We start from the raw sequence: 23,891 nt of genomic DNA, 5'->3' as shown, positions 1-23,891 counted from the left end.
GTTAAAATGTTGAGATGCAGTTGCTCATTCACTCTACAGAAAATTCTTTGAAAGCACAGTTAAATTGAGGAACTGTCTCAGAAATTACAAATGGCGGAACCAACCGCTAATTATTCTGGAGATCTTTTTGCAGTCATTTCATCATAAAACATCTTCAGAACATAACTCAAGTAAAAACCGGTCAGGAACTGTGTTGTGAATGCATGGTCTTACAATCATCATGTAAAATAACAACTTTACAATGGCAATTAAAAGTTATTATTTAATGGTAATAACAATAGAAATATATTCAATTATATTGAAATGTTATTATTAATGAAAGCAAAATATTAATGAGGACATAATTCATATCAGTCATTCTTTTCACAATATAATATCATTTTAGAATTCAATGCTGCATTAGAGAACATTGGTTTGTGATTAGGAGCTTATGTATTCCAGAAAAATCTCTTATTCCTGCCTAACTTAGGCAGAATAAAAAGCACACTAAATATATCCACTAACAGTAACAGTTTACAATAATGTTATGGTCATGACTGTGGGTCTCTATATAGAGCAACAGGCATGTATTACTGGGTTTGTGGTAAAACACACATTCAGAATTTCTTGGCAAACAGAAAGTTTCACAATGGGAAACAACGGGCATGCATTTCTCTGACTTGAAAAACGATATATGATTGTCAAATGTGACAAAACACACTCACACACACTGACCATCTCCACACACACTAACTCATAAAAAGTTGAGGAGAAAGCTGATGATACGTACCTCTGTGCGTCTGACAGAAAAGAAAAATTAACTGCTCCAAAGTCGCGCACAGACCTGGAGTCTCCCAGGACCATAGTTTACACAGGAATATGACTGTGACCCTCTTAACTAGGGCAAATTGTAACAACAAGATGGAGGGGAGGGGGTGGGGCCCAAGGTCTCCTCAGTGGATGATGACGGACCTCTAACTGAGGCCTAATAAAGTGTTACTCACAATGTAAAGTTTATGAAATTGAGCTTCCAATATGAAATCAACTGTATGTCTCTTAATGACACATGAGGGTATATTTCAATACATTTTAAAAACCCCAAAAAGAATGTGGTGGTGCAGACTTGCTACCGTTCCTCAGTATAAAAAGGTGAAGAAACAGGTAAGCACTGAATTGTTCACATTTAGCATCATGTCACACAAGCTTCATCCTTGTGTTCCACTGCCTTTGTTTCTCTGTGCGTCTCTTTGACTGCCTTCATCTTTCTCCCAAAAAAGTGCCTTCACGTTGCAGTATTAAAAATGTTTCCTTATTCCTTCATGTTGCTCTCCTCTAGTTCCTCTCACCCCAAAAAAACTCCACAACCCCTAGTCCTGGAACGCCAACCTCCCTTATGTCCGTCCTATTGCACTGCTGAACAGCCAGCCATGAACGGTTCCGTGTTCTCAGTGCTTCTGCTGATGCTGCTGCTGTTGCTGCTGTTGTTGCTGCTGTTGCACCTGAAAGACATTAATCTTGCTGGTGTTCTTCAGTGTCTGCCGGCGGTTGCAGAACCACACGCGCACCACCTCACGGTCGTAGTTTGAGCTCCTTGGCGATCTGCGTTATCTCCTGGCCGGTGGGCAGGGCGTTCTTCTCGAAGTAGGAGTTGAGCACCTCGATGGCCTGCGGCGTGAAGCTGGTCCGGCGCTTGCGCTTCTTGGACGGCTCCCCGCCCACAAACTCCATCAGGTTCTGCTGACCCTTCTGGTTCCAGAGTTCGGCCTCGGCTAGCCAGCGCTCCAAGACTGGTTTCAACTTCTGGGCACTCTTGGGGGTGATGTCCAGCTTCTCGAACCTGACAGAGAGGAGTGAAATGAGATCAAATGTGTTTGATGTTTTAACTCTACAGATAGCTAGCTACGCATATAAGTAACATATTTCACGATTTCATATTGTATTGCAGCCTATTCTTGCCATTTAGCCACATTTAGCCAAATTTAAGTGTGACAGTCAGCTGCACTCTGCATGTCAATTAGAGTGGTATAACCTCTGATGCAGTTTTGAATTAAGGATAGTGATAGAGTTCAACAGTTTATAAACTAAAGTGCATATCACGCTGAAAAAGGGCACCTGGCCCCAAAATGTCTGTGGGGCGATTAAAAAAGCTTAAAAGAACTGTTGAGTGCTGTCCCTTATTCATAATTCATAACCTCGGATACAGCAGTGTTACCAAAGGTAGCCACCTCTGATTGCAGGACTACATCAGTCCTTCCTCTCGCTCTGTGTGAGCAAGCCGTCTCACCTGCAGATGGCGGACTGACTGTAGGCGGGGCCCTCAGTGGCGGTCAGCGCTTGGCCCACCTGCGTTTGCGTGAGACCTAGCGAGAGCCGGCGGATCTTGAAGTTCTTGGCGAACTCACGGATCTCCTCCAGGTTTATGCACTCCTCGTCTGTGCCCCCCTGAGGCGGCTCTGTGGACAGATCACTAGCCATTTAGCCAGAGCTGCGCTAAATAAAAAAAAACATGAACCAAAATCCAAAGGAGACTTTCTTCCAATAGCCTTACATGGCACAAGGGCCAACTGTCCAAATGACAACATTCTACCAATGAACTACAACATTAAGAATTCAGAGGCAGCTAGTTATTTTTCTTGGTTCATTAATTTCATAGGCCAAGACTGCCTTCCCCTAATTTAACATCTTAAAGATAGATCAGCTAAGCATGATTTAATCTTAACACACATTAATGTTTCAATAGGGCAAGACATTGATATATGCTCTTCTAAGCACTGTTGGAAAATATCTAGATAGTAATAATTTGAGTAAGCATGACTACATTTTCTACACCAAAGAAAAGAGCAATATTAATTTAAAACACTATAAGTATATGTGAGGACTATCCCATCTTATTACAGCATACAGTGTAGTGAAACAAAAACATGTCAAGGATGGAGTACATTTGACATTAACATTCTCAAGAACAAATTACAAAATGGAAAACACTGATTTTCTTTGAAGTACATGCCATGCGTCATCCTTACTGAAAGAGGACAGGGAGCTTGTGTTTATATCACACAGGCCAGCACCAAAAGCACTTCTCAAAAGCCATTTATGTCACAAGCCTCCCATTCTCTAGCTGTATCCATTTCTAAATGGGATGTTATGATTATGAGTAATAAACAAACATACAATGTTCTCAGGCGTCCTGCCAAGGTTGCCAGGCGTAATTTAACTTTGGGCTAATTTGGATGCTGTGCCCGGCACTGAGGATAATTAGCAAGAGCAAAACAGAGGCTACGCACTGCTGACGAGCTGTCCCACTGTGGGCGCCTCTCCGCTGGCCAAGGGCACTGCAGATGCCAGAGAGGGGGGCACTGGCTTCACCACGGAGGGCTGGGGATCGATGACCAGGGGGGCAATAGCAACGGGGGACTGTGCCATGGTCACCACAGGACCCTGGAAGAGTTAACAAAGTTTTTTGGGGGGGAAGTGGCATAAAGTTGAATTATATATAATTGCTGTTTGAAGTGCATATGGATGCAGCTACAAGACATTTCCATAAATAGCAATAAAAAGTGAGAACAATTGAATTGTCCTTCGGATCATTCAATTTTTAAGCAGAGAACTTCACCCACAGCCATGAGTATGAGTATAGGTAAAGATATGGGTGTGGGTATGGGTTTAGGTATAGGCATGGGTCTGGGTATGGTGTGGGCGTGGGTATGAGTATAGGTGTGGGTATGGGTGTAGGTATGGGTATGGGTGGGCGGGGATCACATTAGCCAGCGGCAAGCAGCAGGTTTCCTATTGTTTTCTATGGTTCAGCAGCGGAACGGTGGCAGCGCTGGCTTAACACTAGCGTTGAGCAAGCTGAGCGTTGAACTTCAAAGCGCAATGCGAGCGTATTCAATTGACAAACCGCTTGTGTTGCTTAGGAACGAGATAAAACTTATTATGGTCTGAGCGTTGCATTACGTTTGCTGCTGCCGCTTGCGGCTGGCTGATGTGATCCTCGCCTATAGCAGGCAGAGCTTGAAATGAACTCCCACCGAGCACCAATGGCGAGTATATTTTTGTATTGGCGGCTGAATTATGGCAGGTACTGTGCCACTTTGGCGTGTGGAAAACGGCTGCTTATCAACTGCGAGAATAGGCTACTTTAAACACGTTAAACTGGCTTGCCATATCAACTCCGCTTCACACCGGTATTTGGTTCACCCAATGTTGACATGGTCAGAACAAGAAACAAGAAAATGAAACTTAACAAGTCTTACAGTTATTTGGTTACCCTTTCATGCATCTGCTAAGAAAACGAATAGATCGTCAATAGAACTTGAAAGTTTCAGATGTTGCATAGAAACGTAGCCTATTACTTGCTTACTTTCACCTTAAAGGGGTGGTTCAGGATTTTGGACATAGGACCTCATTTCCAAGTAAGCAAGTGTGATATTTATCAGTGGAGACCGTTTTCAACACGTTTCATCCAGTCGTTCTAATTGCAGAGTTCGGCGAGGTGCTAGGCTAAGCGCAAGTCAGCGGTATGTGCTAGCCTGCCACTAAAAACAGTCTTACCCACTCCAAAGTACACCCAAGGCAAATAAATTATAAGCGCCAGACTATCGATGTAAATGTCTGTATTGATAGTTTATTTCTAACATTATTCTATCCTTGCATTTCAACGATCGCATTACATTTTGAGGGACTAGTGTCTTAGCTTGGCGGGAATTATACTTGCTCCAGTTAGTAGTACTGCCAAAAAAGTAAACAGTAAAGCACTCCAATGGGGATACCTAGTAGTAGCCTTGGTAATATCAGTCCGCCGCTGAGATGCAAAATGACTACTACCAACTTCAGGGAACAAAGTATAACTATTGCAACGCGATGCGAGGGTAGTTGTATTTCTTACACTATTCTATCAACACAGACATTTACATCGATTGTCTGGAATTTGCCTCGAGTGTCCTTTGGAGTAGGTAAGACTGTTTTTAGTGGCAGGCTAGCACATACCGTTGACTTGCGCTAGCCTAGCACCTGCGAACTCTGCAATTAGAACGACTGGATGAAACGTGTTGAAAACGGTCTCCACTGATAAATATCACACTTGCTTACTTGGAAATGAGGTCCTATGTCCAAAATCCTGAACCACCCCTTTAAATGATTGCGAACATACTACTCACAGAATGATATGAAAGACTGATATAGAGCTCAAAACCCGTTGCCACTGTCATTATATTTTTGTAGCGGTCATTATAGCAAAGATCCTTGATTATTGATCAAGACATAATTCCTTCGCTCTGCTTCCACACTGTCTGTTTATAGGCTACAAAGTTATTGGACCTCCAAACATTGGGAAGGCCCGTTCATTTGAATGGAACTTGCAGAGGAACTTGTGCAGTGTTCTGAAAAGCTTATAATAGGCTAATGATACTGTCAAAATAGTTATGAAAAGCATTGTTTAGTGTTGGCCGGTAAAAAATGTCTGGCCGGTAATTTTTTTACATCTACCAGCCCCTTTCGCTAAAGTCCAAAAAGTTCATTTCGACCCCTGGGTATAGGTGTGGGTATAGGTTTGAGTATGGGTATACGTGTGGGTATGACAAAGAGGGACCTTAAACTTTGATATGATACTTGTGTTTCTGTAAGATTTTACACTTTTGGATAGACTCTCCTGTGTTTAGCCTAGCTTGTGATGTTCCTTATAATTTATACTTCTAATGCAGTGTGAATTCATTCTTTCTGTTTGACACTAATCTAGTTCTTAAAGTTCTTATTAGGTTCTTATTATTTGATACTGCTGTTTCAATAACTAATGGTCCGATTAGAAATGTTCTTAATGTCCCTGATTCTTAAATAACCCATTGTATTGACCAAGTCATGAGTGTGCAGAGAGGGCGTAATGATACAATGATACAATGAGATTATGATACTGTGCGAGGTATAAATGTGTGTGTGAGAAACAACTGATTGTCTCTTGGGTGCACAGACTTTGTCTCTGTATCCTGAATGCCTGATGCTTATGAGACCTCTCTGCGCAGAGATTAATAAACTACTAACGAGAAAGACAAACCTTATTTCAGACTCAGTTTTTACAGACCTTTAAGCTAAAAATTCTTCCACAGTATGGGTATACGTGTGGGTATAGGTATACGTGTGGGTATGGTGTGTGGGTATGGGTATAGGTATATGTGTGGGTATGGTGTGTGGGTATAGGTATACGTGTGGGTATGGTGTGTGGGTATGGGGTGTGTGGGTATGGGTATACGTGTGGGTATGGTGTGTGGGTATAGGTATACGTGTGGGTATGGTGTGTGGGTATGGGTATGGGTATGGGTATACGTGTGGGTATGGTGTGTGGGTATAGGTATACGTGTGGGTATGGGTATGGATGTGGGTATATGTGTGGGTGTGGGTATGGGTATAGGTATGGGTATGGGTATGGTGTGGCTATGGGTATGCTGTGGGTATAGGTATGGATGTGGGTATGGGTGTGGGTATGGGCTGGGCTGTACCTGTGAGGCTGGCTTGGTGAAAGTCAGTGCGGCCGAGGGCTTGGACAAGACAGCGGCAGTGGTGGGCACCTGGGCGGGGCCGTTCCCGATGGTGGCGATGATCTGGCCCTGTGCATTGAGCACCAGCTGGGGGGACACCGTCTGGACCTGCAGGCCCTGAGTGGGCAAGGTTTGTGTGGCAGCACCGCCCGCTAGGGAGGCAGGATTCACCAGGAAAGGTAAGGTGCCAATCACCTGAGAAAAGGAGGGGCAAAAGCAGGTGCCGTTTGTAATAACCCATACTTTATTAACAACTATCACTAGCACCAGGGTATGATATCAGGATACGGTGCCGAATTCTGTTTCTGCTAGTTTGCTGAGAGAAGTAAACTATGTGTGCATTCACAACGGTGGAGGTCAATTTGGATGAAAAGGCCTAGAGACAAAATTAGAGGGCAACATATGACATTTAACATTTTTTTTGCTATTTTTCCCCCCTTCATTAGTGAATGACCATTGCCTTGCATTCATTTCTGAGATAAGACATAGCTCTTCCAGGTTGTCCCAAGTGAATACAGCTCAATGACTATAGTGCCATTTGAGAAGGTCACTGTGTAATCACGCCCTTACAGCACCCACACGTGGTCCCTAGGCAGCCATCTGGGATAATCCTTTGATTCAAACAGCACTGACAGGAATGGTGTACAGACAAAAAAGATACAAGATGTATTTAACTTACAAACATTATTAGAAAAGGTCCCATAGAACACCAAACAAGGATATTTGTTGTCTAGAGTTCTGTCACTGCAGATGGCATACATAGCATTCATTCTTTACTTAATAAGAACCATTTAATCAAGGCATTTTGGCATTTAATATAATTTAATATTATTTGGCAAACGGCAGTTTGGCAGAGGCCTTAACATAAGTGTGGCAGTGGTCTTTTGTGATTCACCTGTCCCTGGGCGTTGGTGATGATCTGGCTGGTGAGGCCAGCCATATTGGACATGGCACTGGTGAAAATAGGAGTTGTGGTCAGGGAGCTGATAAATTGTGGCTGGGCACCCAAGGATGCTGCACTGATCTGGGAAGAGACAATTAGATGAATCATGAAATCGGCTATCGTTCCACCATACAAACTAAATACAGACACAATAGATTCACTAGAACTGATACACTTCACAATGCAGAATACAGTGGTACAAAAACTGCACTGTGGCTCTATGATCTAAATATAAAGGAAAGCCATCAAATGTAAAATGTAGTTAGCGGTGCTGAGGTTTTTTCCAGTGGATTGTACTGCTTGCTTTCTTGTTCCAAACTGAACTTGACAGCACAAATTATGGGGTTCATAAGTCAGCCACAGCAGAAACTCCCTGGACGCAGACCCACAATTCCCTACCCGCACACGGACTCCAGCAGTGCTTTTAAACTATTTCCCAACGGTAGAGCTCTAATAGGAACAAAAAGCGTTCATACGATGGCGGGATTTATGGAGAACCCAGCTGTCTGGAGTGTCGCCACGGATGCGCTGGGCTCCGAGGTTCTGGGAGTGGCCACCGTTGTCGTTGCTGTGGCAACCTGCGCCGTGGTGGGCAGCGTGCTCTGTGTGGACGTCTGCATGGCAGCCTGCACCGACTGCAAGGCCTGGGGAGCGAAGAGCGTCTGCGTGGGCATCTGCAGCTGTGGCTGGACTGAGTTCAGCATAGTGGCGGCTAGGGGGAGAGACGAAACAAACAGAGACATATGAAGTCCAAAAAAACCAGCAGGAGCCCAAGGTCATCTTCAAGGACAGTCAGTCAAATAACCAAAGGGGACGTCTGATGAGCAGCGATGAAGCAGAAAAATCATTCAGCATTAGCCAAGCCTTGCTATCACTGGAGGCTAAACCCAACAAAAACCCAGTTCCCTGCATGCGCACAGCAGGGCTCTAATCTAGAAATAGACATATGTGTAGACTACACTGTCTAAGCTGCTAGAGGAATTGTTTGGTGTTAATATTTGTGTGATTCAGGATTATTACTAAAGTGAAATTCTTCACTGTTACACACCAAGATGATGACATGCCATATTTCCAAATTCAAGGTCACTAAAAGACTTCATTGCACACATTGATGTGCATAAATTCATAGTGACCTACTCCAAGAAGCCTGAAACAGAATGGTTGAATATGGAAATGTACCCAGGTTGTACCAAAGATGTACTATGAGGTCATCTAAACCACCCCACACAAACACAGGCATGGATCAAGTCTCTTAATCCACATTCACACCGCAAGCGACTAGCAACAGACCATGTAATGTTAATGTAGTTCAGCGATTACAGGCTAAACAGCCACTGGTGATGGAAAAACATCACATGACAGAGTTACAGCATATCCTTAACTACATGTGAACCATCAACTGCCATGTCTCTCACTCTGTCCACACTGAATCTGTTAAATATGACAGTCTATGGTGTTTAAAAGAACAACACGAGCAAAACAATGTGCAGAACAACGGTGTTCGACAAAAGTCCTGCTCAAAACGTTCCATCACATCGCACTGCACAGCATCAGAGTCTTTCTAATGAGGAGACACAGCACTCAAAAAATCCTCCATAGAAAAGCATGGGCGTGGTTTGTAACGCCAATATGGTAGTTGTCTACGCATATCACGCCCCTTCCACGGCAAAACGTTGACATGTGAATACATTGAGCCAATCATGTACTGTGTTGTGAATACATTGAGGCAATAATGTGGTGTGTTGTGAAGACATCGTGCCAATCGCCGCTGGAGCAAGATTGGTGTCGTGAAGCCTTGCGCACGCGCATTTCTGTTGAAATGGATGCCCGATGAGTACCCAAAAAGCGTTGCCATATGGCTGCGGAGTGGAGGGACTTGCCTAAAAGGACTTTGACAGCATTGTTGCATCTAGTTAGGACACTCCAATTGACAACAGAGTATTCAAATGGATTCTGTCGCTAACACTCGCTCGCATCACAAGCAGTTAGGACACGGTGTTAGAATAATTTCAACGACAAGAGACAGGCGATGAGCGAATATAATCGGCATATGTGTGAACGGGGCCGTACCCTGCAGGCCAGTGAATGGCAGTTTCAGGAGGCCCCCGGCCGAGCTGGCGGCGAGGCCGGGCAGGGTGGCCACGGTGGCCGTGGGGAAGGTGAGCACGGCCAGGCCGCCCTGTCCCGTCACTGAGCCGGCCATGCTGATGGGGATGAGCAGAGGTTGGCCCAGGGAGCCCGGCTGCGCCATCATGCCTGTCATCAGGGTGGCCAAGCCGTCCTGGGTCAGCACCTGGAGGAACAGACCAGCTCAGTTCAGTTTATTGTCATCATACAGAGTCAGTACAACGAAATTGCAATGTCAGTCAAGGCAACAAATTACAAATAAAAAAATACAAATACAAAACAATAAATAAGTCAACTGACATACTATATACAGGGTTCCTAGACATTTTCCATTTCAAAATTCCATACTTTTTCCATACTCAAATTTCCAAACTTCTCGGTAGATTTTTCTGGCCACATCTGGTTTGGGATAACTCAAAAACAAAAGGTATGGACAACTGAAGTGAACTAAAAAATGACACTTAATATTCGTCCATTTAGCTGGTTCATTTTTAGTTGTATCTTGACAATGGGGACTGACAGTTAAGCTACACAACAGTAGGAATGATTCATTATGACCAAAGTGAATGTGATTATTGCAAATGCAACAGTCTGAAAACACAAATATTTCTCCATACCCTTGTTTCTTTTTTCCATACTTATCCAGACCTGGAAATTACTAAAATCAAATTCCATACTTTTCCAGGTTTTTCTTTTTTTTCTTTTTTTGAAAGAGACAGAGTAATACATAGCTGCAAATCACTCATACATTAATCCATTTTATTACACGGCTCTTCAGAGTGCTGCAGAACGTTCCATTCACATGAATGGGCCTTCCCAACGTTCGGGCCCATGTTAAATCTACATAAATCACCGGCAAAGCATTTAATCACCGCTGTCAATGGCAACGGGTTTTGTGCTTCTGATTAATGTCTTTCATATCACTACGCAAGGACTGGAACTTCATTCAAACATGAAAGCAGACGGTTGATCAGCAGCTGTGTTCTAAAGAATGTTTGATTCAAGTTCAGCAGCGTGTGTTGCGAACTAGGTCTATTTGTTTCTCAGCAAATGCCACGATGAACGGTAACAAATAGGCCAAGTTATGTAGGCTAAAGTCATATCATTGGGGACTTTATTATTTCGTTTTGGCAAGTAGCATTATAATAAAGCGGGATAATGTATAGAGCGCCGGTCATTACTGTGAAAATAAGTCCCTTCAGGGGCGGAACAAGACCCCTCGCTCTTGGCGCCGAGGGGTCCGGTTAGCCCTGTCGGGACTTATTTTCCCAGTAATGACCGGCGCTCTATACATTATCCCTTACATGTACTATAGCGTGCAATAAACTTAAATAAAGCTATCTATTTCCTTATTATGGCCTAATAGCTTTTTACTTGCAAAAGAGAACAACGTGAACATGGGGAGCTTTCACATTTCCACAAGCCTAGAATAGAGATAGTAATAATAGAAAAATAAATGTTTTTAACAGAAATCTGATCTAATGCATTTATTATACCCAGTCCATTTCGACCAGATCCTATTGAATTTCTCACATTGAGTTCTGAGAGAGAAGGAAAGCCTTTCCATAATATAAATATCATGAACTATATCTAACCATTCATGTAATGATGGAGGCTCTTGTTTTAACCACCTTCTTGAGATAGCTTTTTTGCTTGCTGCTAGAAGTATCAGTATCAACTTCTTATCATTGTGGTCCCAGTTATCAAATGATATATTTCCTAGGTACAGGGTGTCAAATCTATATGGGATGTTCATCCCCAGGGCCGCTTCTAGGTGGAGGTGGATTTCTTGCCAGTAAGGAGCTAGAATTGGGCACTCCCAAAACACATGGAAATGTTTGGCCTCATTGACTCTACAGGTTCTCCAGCATGTTGTATTATGTATTTGTTGTCGTTGTTGTAATGGTGTAATGAAGAACCTAGTTAGTTTTTTCCAACTAAACTCCCGCCAGGTATTTGAGCATGTTATCCCCCATTGTAATTCACATAGTCTCTCCCAATCTTCCACTGAGATAGAATCTAGTCAAGCTTTCTCCCACTTCTCTTTAATGTATAGTGTATTGTCTGAAACAGCCTGGCGTATGCTATGGTAAAGTCTGGAGATGATTTTATTATATGTCTGGAAATTGCATGCCCTTAGGAGCACTTCAAAAATACCCGTCTTCCCTGCCTCCGGTAGTCCAACTATAATTTGGCAGAAGTAATGGCGGACCTGGAGGTCCCTATAAAAATCATGTCGTTCCAATCCATGCTCTTTCCGGAGTGATTCAAAGTTCTTAATGTCCCCTTATGTACAAAAGAGTGATACGTTGTAAGACCTCTTTTGATCCAAGTTCTAAAAGTATTATCTAATTTGCTGGGTCAGAATCAAAGTCAGAATCAAAAGCGCACCATCTCAGCATTTTTAAGGAGCCCTCTATGTTACAATGTTTCACTGTATTTTGCCAAATCATTAGAGCTGTAGTAATCCAGGGATTATTTTTATTTATCATATCGTTCATTAGTCCATGGTCCGCCACTATGGCCGCCAAGGGAACCCCTTCACTAATTGTGCTCTCAATATCCTTCCATCTTGAAGAGTACGATGAGGCACACCAACACACTAAAGGTCTCAGTTGAGCAGCATAATAGTAATCACGTAGACACGGAAGGCTTAATCCTCCCTGTTGCTTTTGTAACTGCAGAGTTTTATATCTAGTTCTAGGTTTTTTACCTTGCCATATAAATCCTGTTCTATGAACTGTTTAATAGGTATTTCCACTGGGAGAGTCTGGAAGATGTATAACAGTCTTGGTAACACATTCATTTTTATGAAATTTTGCAATTATAGTCTCATGAAAGCCAAATTTTGATAAAACTTTATAGAAATGACCACCTAACGGAGTCAAAGGCCTTCTCTGCATCTAAGCTGCATCGACATTTAAAACACTTATTGGGCGGAAACTACCACATTCAAGCTTGTCTTTCCCTTCTTTTGGAATAAGTGAGATAATCGCTTCCCTCCAGGAGGGGGGAATTTCCTTTTTTTTTAAGACCCAATTACATGTTTTCAGTAATGTTGGAGCCAACTGCTCTCGCAATGCTCTATACCATTCGGTTGTGAAACCATCTGGGCCTGGAGATTTATTCGTCTTCAGTCTAGAGATTGCGGAGTTTAGTTCTTCTAGTGTTATTTCAGATGTTAAGTCTTTATTTTGTTCCTTCGAAATGGAGGGTAAATTAAATGAGGCCAGAAATGATTTAATCTGAAGGTCGTTATCAATTTGTTGTTGGGAATAGAGTGTTTAATATAATTTTTCAAAGCATTGCTGGATTTCCTCTACTCTATACTCTATAGTTCCACTTTCTGGATTTCTTATCTTGTGGATGGTATTGTCAGCTTGTTGCTTTCTTAATCTGTATTAAAGGAGTTTCATCGCTTTCCCACCTACTTCATAATACCTCTGTTTTAAAAATAGCAACTTTTTTTGTATTTCTTTAGTGCTTATGTCTTCAATTTCAGTCCTTATCTTTTTTATTTGTTGTTTCACCCTATTGTCCAAAGTGTCAATGTGGAGTCGTTGTAGATGCTTTAATTTAATTCCCAGGTCATGTAGTCTCTGCCTCCTAAGTTTCTTTATGTGAGAGGTGATGGCAATAATTTTGCCCCTCATAACCGCCATAAGCGTGTCCCAAACAATTACTGGGGTCACCTCTCCATTATCATTTAGTTCTAAGTATGATTTAATTTCTATATTCAAGTACTCCTTTCCTGGATTATTCAGAACATCTGAGTTCAGTATCCACAATGTGGATCTAGGTTTTCTGTTAAAGCTCACAGATATGAAATCAGGACTATGGTCTGAGAGTGTCATTGGGCCTATGTCACATCTCTGTATCATATGGAGGTCTCTATTGTAGATAAAGAAGTAGTCTATTCTAGAATATAATGCGTGAGGGGCGGAGTAGTAAGTGTAGTCTCGACTGGTGGGATAAATTTCCCTCCAAACATCTATAATAGCCAAGTCCTTCATTAATGCATTCATCTTCCTGTTAATGGGCTTTGATGATGGCCTCCCATTAGAGACATCTAGCTTTGGATTCAAATGTATGTTAAAGTCTCCACAAGCAATTACTACCCCCTGGGCTTTTGTTGTCATTAAATCAAATATTTTTCTATAAACCATCCAATCGCTGCCAGGGGGAGCATATACATTTAGAAGACTGATTAGAGTTCCCTCTATTTTTCCTATTATCATTATATATTTTCCAGGTTTTTCATACTGCGCAGGAACCCTGTATATAGGGCCCATAGGGACCATTACATGACATTTACATTTATTCATTTAGTAGACCCTTTTATCCCAACAAGGATAACACCATGCGCGCAAGTGTTCCATTTACTGAGCGTCTGGTAAGTGCATAGGTGTGTTAAGGTGTTAGTAGTGTAAAGACCGTGACATGCTCCCGCGTCTGTGTCCACGCGGGCGGGCGTGACGAGAATTGAGTCATCAATGCGCATGTGGGGGTTTTGTGTGCTTCCCAACAATTGGAACAGTGTGTCAATGACGCACATCTTCGACACGCGCAAATGTGCACTTGCTTTAGGAGAGGAGGTTCTCTCCCTTTGGAAAATACCAGAGGTGAGAGGGCATTGCACGCAGAACAGAGTGCCAGCATTCCAGCTCAGATTTGGAATAGGCCGAGACCTGATTAGACTTATGTGACGAAGTCTGTTGATTGGTTAGTATTTGTGAGGTGCCCACATAGAGTATGGTTAGGTGAAAGGTCATGGGTGTTTTTTTAGATTATGGCTCAGGGGCCAGGTGTTTGGGTTGAATGGTACTGCTTACAGGACTTCTACAGGACTTCTTTGTAACTGAAGGAAATTGCTGTGCTTGCAGTACAACTCAAAGTCTGAAGCTATAAGGAGGTTTGCACCTTCACGATCACCGTGTACTTGCTTTCTTCCTACAGATGTATTTGTTTAAAGCGGTGTTTATTCATAGTTGTTTGTCTCCTTGTGGGTCACAAGAGGGCTTTTGTTTAAGTTTGTTTACTCTTAGAGGACTTTAGTCATCCTGCTGTGTTCAACAAAGATGAGGTTTGATTGGTGGTCTTCATGAGAATTGGGCATAGACTTGACAACAGACTATTCTCTTTTTTATTCATACATCTCACTTCAAAGGATGTGGTTGAAACTGATAATATTCTGACTTGCTTCAGTATCAAATCTACACTGCAAATCAACCTGGGTTGAGACAGAGACTGAGTGTAAGGCAGGGATCACACTGACCAGCGGCAGGTTTCCTATTCTCTATTTCCTGTTCTCTATGGTTCGGCAGCGGAACGGTGGCGGCGTTGAACAAGCTGAGCGTTGAACTTGGTTCAACTTTCAAAGCGTAACGCGAGCAGATTGTTAGTTTAGGCAAACCGCTTGTGTTACTTAGGAACGAGATAGAACTTATTATGCTCTGAGCATAGCGTTGCGCTTACCGCTGCCGCTTCATTATTTCCAGTGTGATCCCCACCTAAGGGCTGAGAGAGGCTCACCTGTGGACAGGCCTGGACGGTGATGGGCACAGTGGTCTGTGGCTGATGAACGGACACACTGACCGCTTCAGAGCTAATCAGAGTCTGAGGAGCAGGGGCTGAAGCATCAGCAGACACCTCCAGCTCACCTAATGCACACACACACACACACACACACACACACACACACACACACACACACACACACACGCACACATTTTATTTCTTTATTTGAATCCGCCAATCAAATTTCTTACAGAAAGGATTCAAATATTCTCAAGAGATGACACAGCTTTGACATTCAAGTGTACATAAACCATTGCCTACGCCACACAGCAAGGCTGCCTATCACAGCTGATATGGAGCAGAATTTTGCCAACTGTTTAGACTTTCCTTTTGGTAGCCCTGCCAGTCTTAGTCCACTGACAATCAGTTTGTGGACATGTCCCAGGCTACCAAATATCAATGCCACAAACTTACATGCATAGCCTAGGTCACTGATCTTTGCATGGAGGGGTTGGTATTTAGTCACTTTCTCACACACACACACACACACACACACACACACACACACACACACACACACACACCTTCAATAAAATGCTACAGTTTACAAATATCTTGAATGTCTGGAAATCTTTTAGTGGCAGTGAAACAAACATCACAAAATGGCACTGGATCTTCTGTTCTGTAAATGCATTTAAAAAAAGCAGCCTATAAAGAGCCCAGAACAGCAGTCCATCTGCTTAGGAGAGCATACATTTACTCCATGTCACTCTCACCGCCTCACCTCCTGTCTTTATTCTATTGGCTCCGGTAGGAGCGCTCGGAGCCCCTCCCTCCGAGGTCAGTTTCCCCACCTCCTCGCCATCGGTCGCCGCCTTCCCTTCCGAGCCCGAGGACGTCAGGGAAGAGTCGACCTCCACCTCGAGGACGCGGATCGTCTCATGGCCAGACATCACAATGACCTGCATGAGAAGGAAGGGCTGCTCAGGGACATCATGGAAACCGATGCCTCATTATCACTCTGAGAGGCTAAGAGAATAGTCTGATCTATTCAGCTATGGGAAATACACAAACATTTCGAGTCAGAATTGCTGCACACACAAACACGAAAAAAAAAAAAACAGCCATACGGTACTATATTACAGCTCTTATAGCTCCTCAGTGGTGGACTGAGCAATCACAGCAATTAAAGAAATACCACCAGGGCGTCGTTGTGAAGGCAGCCCTTTCTATTTCAATTAGGGTGAATATTTCACTGCTGGACGTTTCTAAAGGGAACCCTAAGAATTTGGTTAAGCTGCAGAAACACCAGCTGAACTGGCACAGACATGGCTGGCACTGGACTGCTTTGGTTTCCCCAAGTTCACCTAGAAGTACACAACTGGTTGGGGGCGCTGTGGCGCAACGGGCTACAGCGCCCGTACCATGTACGAGTCCGGGTGCCCATGGGGACCCGGGTTTGGATCCGACCTGCGGTCATGTCCCGATCCCACCCCATCTCTCTCTCTCTCCCACTCACTTCCTGTCAATCTTCGCTGTCCTGTCAGAATAAAGGCAAAAAGCCCAAAAAATATACTTTAAAAAAAAAAAAAAAAGTACACAACTGGTCTACATTTCACCCTTACAACTACTCCCCTAGGAGGGAAAAATAGATTGTTGATCTGCTCAAGCCCCAGTAAATCCCGAGAGAACGGGAGAGACAGAGGAGAGGAAGAAGGAAAGAAGAGGATGGAGCGAATGGCACCTGAGCAAGACACGGAGCATCTCAGTGAAAACAGAGGAGAAGGTGGGACAGTGTGCATACCTGGTCATCATGAGCAGAGAATTTCACAGTGCAGGAACCTAATGGCTGAAAAAACACTTCTGCAGTCAGACAGTGAATGGCTAAGGAGAATAGACAGAGAGGCCAAGCACACATTAGGACACAATGGGTCAAATGAAAATAAAATGGACACATAAAAGAAGAAAAAAAAAGACACACTGGAGCAGGAACACCAGCCCACAAATAGCTTAAGCAATGTTTTAAGTGCCAGCCTCAAACAGCATGGCTTGAGTAGGCTGACAACAAGCATACAAGACATTGCTTGAACAGACAGAAACAGAAGCCTGAGGAAATGTGACGGAAATATCTCGAGGGAGCAACTGCAGAGTGTTTTTTGTTTTAATGGGAAAAACAATCACAGGGTGTTTTGTGTAAAAGAGGTTTTTCTTGTTAAATCATTCCCGACAAATGAATTTGTATTGTGATGGTGAAACGTGCGGTGAGGATATTGGGGCTGCAGAGTTGGGGCAAGCAGGACAGACTGGAGGTCACATCTAACAGACCATACGCTGGATGTGTGGGCTACCTGTTCGTTAACGGTGAGGGGTGCGTTGTTCGCCGAGAGCTCCTCTGAGTCCATGCTTCAGAACTGGGTCACCCCGTGGATTCTCACTGGCTCAGCATTCTGGACAACGACCAAGCTCTCAGCACCTGTGAGGAACTTTGAAAGAGACATATGGTTCAACTCTGCAATGCTCCATTTCAAACCTATGAATTATCCCCCTGAAAAAAGATGCCTTAATGTGAACTAAATAATGTCAGTGTTGACAATTTACAATAACTAACAATAGCTATTACTCACAACCTCAACATCTTTATGCTTGTTTTTTAAATCAGATTAAGAACACCCTGTTTTTGATGTCATGCCGTGACGTATACTGTAGGCCTATTTCAAGACAGCATGCAGTGTGTCTGTTTGGACATTCGAAAGACCAACAAGTACAGTAATCAATCAATGGCACACATCCCTCTTCTGTATCAGACAGTAAAGTAACAAGTAAAGACAGTTATCCAACTGTCAAGATACACATGGCAGAGAAACGTTCTTCTTACCACTGGCAGCGAGCCCCTGTATTGTGGGCAGCGAACCCCTGTATTGTGGAGAATAATTACAACATTGCCGTCATTCCTCTACCTCCTAATTTTCTGCAACCAATTAGCCATGAATTCAATTTAATCATGAAAATCTTTTGGCACTCCAAGAGGGCACAGCTTCCTTAGCTCACCTCTGCTGCTGGCCACCTTCCATAACAGTGCCACACAAAGGTCATGGGGCAATAGAATGTCAAAAAGGGAAGGTATACCGAATGCTCAGATCGTGGACGTAGTAGATTCCAGGTACATGCAAGGTGCTCTTGAAGTTCAAAAAAGCTGTTGTAGAAACAAGGCTGCTTGGCTGACATCAGGCACACTTACATGGAGACAAGGATCAAATTATTAAAAACCTCCTTACCTACGATTGGGGAATAATAAGAGTAAAAAAGGCCGGTCAGGCTGAAACCAGTCTGTTTTTTATACTCATATTATTGCCCAATCATAAATAAAGGGCTTTTAATAATCTGATCCTTGTCTCCATGTAAGTGTGCCTAGGTCAACCAGCCTTGTACAACCAGCCTTCTACAACGGGCAATGGAATATGTTGGTACAAATTAATTCACCACCACGTTTTCATTAGTCGGTGTCCACTGTCCCGCATGTGTGCTTTTCCAAGCGAAATCTCAAGATTACTCAGAAGTGGCTTGATGACAGATGCAAGTGTTGGACACTCAGGATTCCATGGTAGAGGTCACAGGCTATGGGTAGCAAAATATTTTTTTGGTTTTGTGAATCAAGGTTGTATAGGTACTCTTTTTAAGTGTCAAGTTTAGCTAACAGTTCTCTTTACAATGTGAGATGTAGGCTAACTTTATATACTTTCTATGTGTTTTGGAGCACTGCAATAGGTATGGATCCAAAGACTGAGGGCCTCGGAAGAGGTGCGTATCCCACGGTTCCTGAACACCAGGAACACTCCTTGTGCAGTGCATAGGTGACAATAGCAGCATTTCCAGAAGGTAGGCTAACCTCAAGCCACACTTGGTTCAAATGGTCACCTATATGCACTAAAGTGTAAAGAGTGTGTACGTGTGTTCTGTGTGTTTTTCTTTTTAGCACATTATAACAGTCCTTCGCTGATTAGCTCACTGTAGGGTGAAGTGGCTGGCACCTTCTCAGACTGATAGCCATATGAACCAAGCGTGCAACATTTCACTGAAGTAGAAACGACAGAGCGGCTTAGTTCACATTTTCAGTAGACTAGCGGTCTATTTCAAACATTATGCATGCACTGCGCATCAAGGGGTAAATGTTTCCTTCGTCGTTGTAAAGCGGCCTAGGCTACGAAGCCTCAACAGCATTTCTGTGATATTCTTAGCACAGTTTGTGGATGCTGCAAGGATTCAATGTCACGTCCTGATTTCTTCCTTCCCTTAGCCGAAAAAACTGATTAATCTGGGGCTATGACCCAACCCACCATGAAAATATTACATCTGTCAAAACTTCAGCAGGTGTTACAACCCACCCCACCCCGATTTTTGATCCAATAAAAATCTCGCCGCGTACAGCTTTCGGGACACCCTGTTACCGTCACACGTCTTCAACACCATGTAGTTCACTACTATGCCAGGGGACAGCATTTTATGTATTTCCTTTCTCTTTATCATAAATATATAAATTATGCTAATTACGAACATTGCATATTAACCAAAAACTCATTTCCTCTTAGCAGTTCGTCTAACAATGCGATAAAAACACCAACGGCCGTAAATGCTTTCCCTTTGAAACTTACCTTTAGAATGTCGGTTAATATCGTAGATTCTCCTCTTTCGGACAGCTTTGGCACAGTTTGATGTAGACACACATAATTAAAAATTCATCTCACAGCTTCCAGACAGGCGCTATGGCTGCACACAAAAGAGGTATTTGCATTGATAAGAAGGGTCGCAGCGCGAAGAACCTCCTTTCCTTAATATTTAATCACGATCTTCGTCAATATTGTTCAGGTGAAGTCTAAACACCTGAAGGCAAAGCATAGAGTCGATATCTGCAAAAAAGTCCCGCAAAATTAATACAATTTTGGCATTTTGCACTACGTCATGAACATAATTTATGCAGGCCAAGGCTTGCATTGAAAAAATGTTACTGGCTCGACTTAAGGGGAAAATATGGCGGCCTTAAAGTGACAGTGGAAATTTCACAAACATGCGCAGTAAAGAGACATCACGGCGGCTGCGTTGCGTCATGTGCATTCCCCGTCTCTTTCCAGTTTAGCGAAAGAAAACAGGGAACTATTACTGAGAGGATTCTTAATGCTTAATCAATTGAATTGTAAAGTAGTCAAACTGATTGCTTTTAAGGCTACTGAGAATGGTGCTGGAACTATTGGTGCAATCAATCCATTTTGTATAATAAAATAAAAGGTACAAAAATTGCCACTGCCAAATCCAGGATAGCCTATCTATCTATCTATCTATCATCTAGTTTTGTTATTTATTGGGTTCTCCTGGTAGTCTGATAACCTATGATTGTAATTTTGAGAGTTTTGCTATTTGGATTTCAAAGACGGGTAAAGGTATTGCATTATGAAAACATAATGCCCTTTTATGCACACTCTGCTTTGTGTGCTATGTCTTTTCCTCTGTGCTGTTGCCAGCTGGCAAACATTGGCGTTTGCATGCATTAGCAACATATTGCCATGGAGCTCAAAGGGAGAGCTGGGATTGCTGAATAGCTGAATCTTTAATTATCTCTATCTAGTCCTGGTGCCCGCTCAAAAGAGAAGCTCTGTTTCATTGAGTAGCATCTGTAATTACTGCATCATATCCAAACTAAGCTGTAGCATTCCATTTTGGTTTGCTCCATGAGCAACTGCTTGTAAGGCAACAAAAAAAATGTAGCAAATATTCATTAGATAAACAATACATTCATTGCATCATAATTTAGTGCAATAACTGGATATTTGACTTTCTCACCAACCGTTCACAAGTGGTTAGAGTGGGGGGTCTGACATCTGACACATTAACCATCAGCACTGGTGCTCCCCAAGGCTGTTTTGAGTCCACTGCTGTACAACATCTACACACATGACTGCAAAGCCAACAGTAGTCATACCTCCATCATCAAGTTTGCAGATGACAGTGATCTTGGGCCTGATTAGTAACAACAATGAACAGCTCTACTTGGATCAGGTTGATGAGGTGGCACAGTGGTGTCAATCTAACAGCTTGACACTGAATGTCAATAAAACCAAGGAAATGGGAGTGGATTACAGAAGGCAGCAGCAGAACTACAGTTACACCCCACTAATGATCAGCGGGCAACCTGTAGAGAGAATCACAAGTTTTAAATACCTTGGTGTCCACATTACTGAAGACTTAACACGGACTGTTAACACTCAATATGTTCTGAAGAAGTCCAGACGACTCTACTTCCTTCGTCAGCTAAGGAAATTCAAAGTTTCTACATCCATCATGAAGGCCTTCTACACTTCAGCGGTTGAAAGTGTTCTAACTGGTAGCATCATCACCTGGTATGGGAACTCCACAGTTAGAGATTGTAGTACTCTGCAGAGAGTATAGTGCGCTCAGCTGAACGTACTATAAGAACTCAACTCCCTGCTCTACAAGATATCTATTCCAGAAGAGTCCTCCTAAGAGCCCAAAAGATTCTGAAGGACTCTTCTCATCCTAACAATGGATTATTCCTACCGCTGAAATCAAGAAGACGCCTATGTAGTCACAAAGCCAGAACTGAGAGACTCAGGAGAAGTTTTTATCCCCAGGCCATCCGAACTCTGAACTCACACTATACTGACTTTGCACACATTCACTCCTCAGCACTTATGACCCCCCCCACACACACACACCTACATGACTTTTAGCACTTTTACATCCCTCTCCCTATGCTACAGACCTTTTATTTATTTTCTTATTTCATCACACGTCAAAACACACACACACACACACACACACACACACATATCTGACTTTCTCCAACTTTTGCACATCTCCATAGAACTTTATTTATTATTTTTGATTTCTCCTCCATCTATCTACCCATGTCCTTGATTGCCTAGCCTTTCTAACCCCCCACCCCCACCCCCATCCCTAAACACACACACAAAAACACACACACTTACATCATCACTGTCATCACCTCACATACAGCACACTGCTTGCTACAGTAAGCCTCCTCTACATACCCCCCCCCCCTCCCTACATACACAGCACATTGTCTTCAGGATCTTCTCCAATACACATCCTCTACACACTTACAGCACACTGCCCCCACCTACCCACACACACACTACACACACACACACACACAGTCACTGCTCCACTCCCCTGCCGCCCACATCTTCACTGTCATCACTCACATACATCATACATACAGTACTCTGCTTGCAATAGTAAGTCCCTTCACCATACTTGCAGCACACTGCCCCCCCCCCCCCCAATACACAGCACATTGTCTCATGAGGAAGCTTCTCCAACACACATATTGCACACTGCCCTCTCCCCACATACACAGCACACTATCCCATCTCCCTTGTCATCCCCCCAACACACACACCAAGACCCTGGCAGTTGGGTTAGCCCCTGAGCCGTGGATCTGCCCAAGGTTTCTTCCTTGGTAAGGGAGTTTTTCCTTGCCCTTGTTGCTCTTGGGTGCTCCTTGTTGGTGCCCCCATCCCAATCCTCCCCACCTTTCTTATGCAGCCCTTGCCACTTAATCTACTAAACCCCTCTTCTACTGCACTTTACCCCCATAAATGCACAAATAGGCTGACACCAGACATAATTTCACTGCATTTCTTATGCATATATAACTATATGCATGTGACAATAAACTTCCTTGTATCCTTAACTGTATTAGCAGTTATTAAAAAATCCCAAACAAACATGATAACTTCATGTCATTGCATAACATGCTGTATCAGGGGTGTTAAACTCATATTAGGCAGTGGATCAGATTTACTGGAATGAGACCTTGTGGGGCCATCATGTCATGGTCATTATAATTTTTCGGCATGGGTCTCAATCTGTTGTTTGATGATATACTCCTTTATTATACCTACTTAGCCAATGAGCAAGCAATTCCAAATTGACTACTGTCACAATACTGCTCTTTCTCTCTTGAAATACCTTCATGTTTATTTTTTGGCCTCTTCCTTCTTGAGGATGGTTTGTAGTGCTAGGTTTAATCAATGTCATATTAAAGAGATATTATGATTCTTGTCTTCTCACATTGTTGAAGACAATTGGACTGGAAGATAACTCTTTTTTTTCCTAATTTCCCTTCACACCCAAAACATCTGGGGGCCATATGAAACCTGCTGGCTGGCCTGATCTGGCTCCTGGGCTTTGTGTTTGACACCCCTCCCATATTGCAAGGGCAGGAGCAAACATATGTCCTGTATTTTGTCTTTGGACACAGATTTGTCATTTAGTAGGCTACCCTAACTCATAGTCTTCACTAGGCACAAAACGGTTCAACCCTAAGTCACATCAAAGTAATAGGTCAAGGAAACATTATAAATGCAACTGGACATGGAAATTGTTCACATAGAGAATCCACCTCATAAATAGCCATGACATCATGCCACTTAAAAAAGTACTGAGGTGGAACACATTCCTCTAAATTGACTAGTTTTGGACAACAAGGCTCACATATGGGCATCAAGGAAAAACACTGGTAGCCTCCAGTCTCGATTCCATGTTACAATGTCAGTGCTCAACAACATTAGGCCTACTCCATCTTATTTATTTCAATTGAAATCAAATGTGCCTACATTCAGGATGGAGAGAAAGATCACGAGACTAGATTTATTGGTCATGAGACTAAATGTATTGGCCATCATGGAGGACTTATTATCTTTCCTGATAATAAGTCATGTCGCTTTAACAAGGAGTTGCCGAACCAGAATGACGTAGTA

At 43.0% G+C, this 23,891-nt stretch overlaps 1 protein-coding gene across 1 annotated transcript; it reads right to left on the bottom strand.

Annotated features, from left to right (window-relative positions):
* Positions 1-248: 248 nt before the first annotated feature.
* pou6f1 (POU class 6 homeobox 1) lies at positions 249-20,102 on the bottom strand. The gene is given in 13 exon segments (XM_048241075.1): positions 249-1,556; positions 1,558-1,816; positions 2,264-2,432; positions 3,264-3,417; positions 6,471-6,704; positions 7,405-7,533; positions 7,929-8,164; positions 9,523-9,745; positions 15,112-15,239; positions 15,881-16,058; positions 16,901-16,945; positions 17,445-17,579; positions 19,746-20,102. Coding segments are annotated over 12 exon segments (1,941 nt in total). The 5' UTR covers positions 17,499-17,579; positions 19,746-20,102; the 3' UTR covers positions 249-1,424.
* Positions 20,103-23,891: the final 3,789 nt, after the last annotated feature.

Source organism: Alosa alosa, chromosome 4 (genome assembly GCF_017589495.1).
Source record: "Alosa alosa isolate M-15738 ecotype Scorff River chromosome 4, AALO_Geno_1.1, whole genome shotgun sequence".
Taxonomy (NCBI): Eukaryota; Metazoa; Chordata; class Actinopteri; order Clupeiformes; family Clupeidae; genus Alosa; species Alosa alosa.
This window is presented reverse-complemented; position numbering and strand designations above follow the sequence as displayed.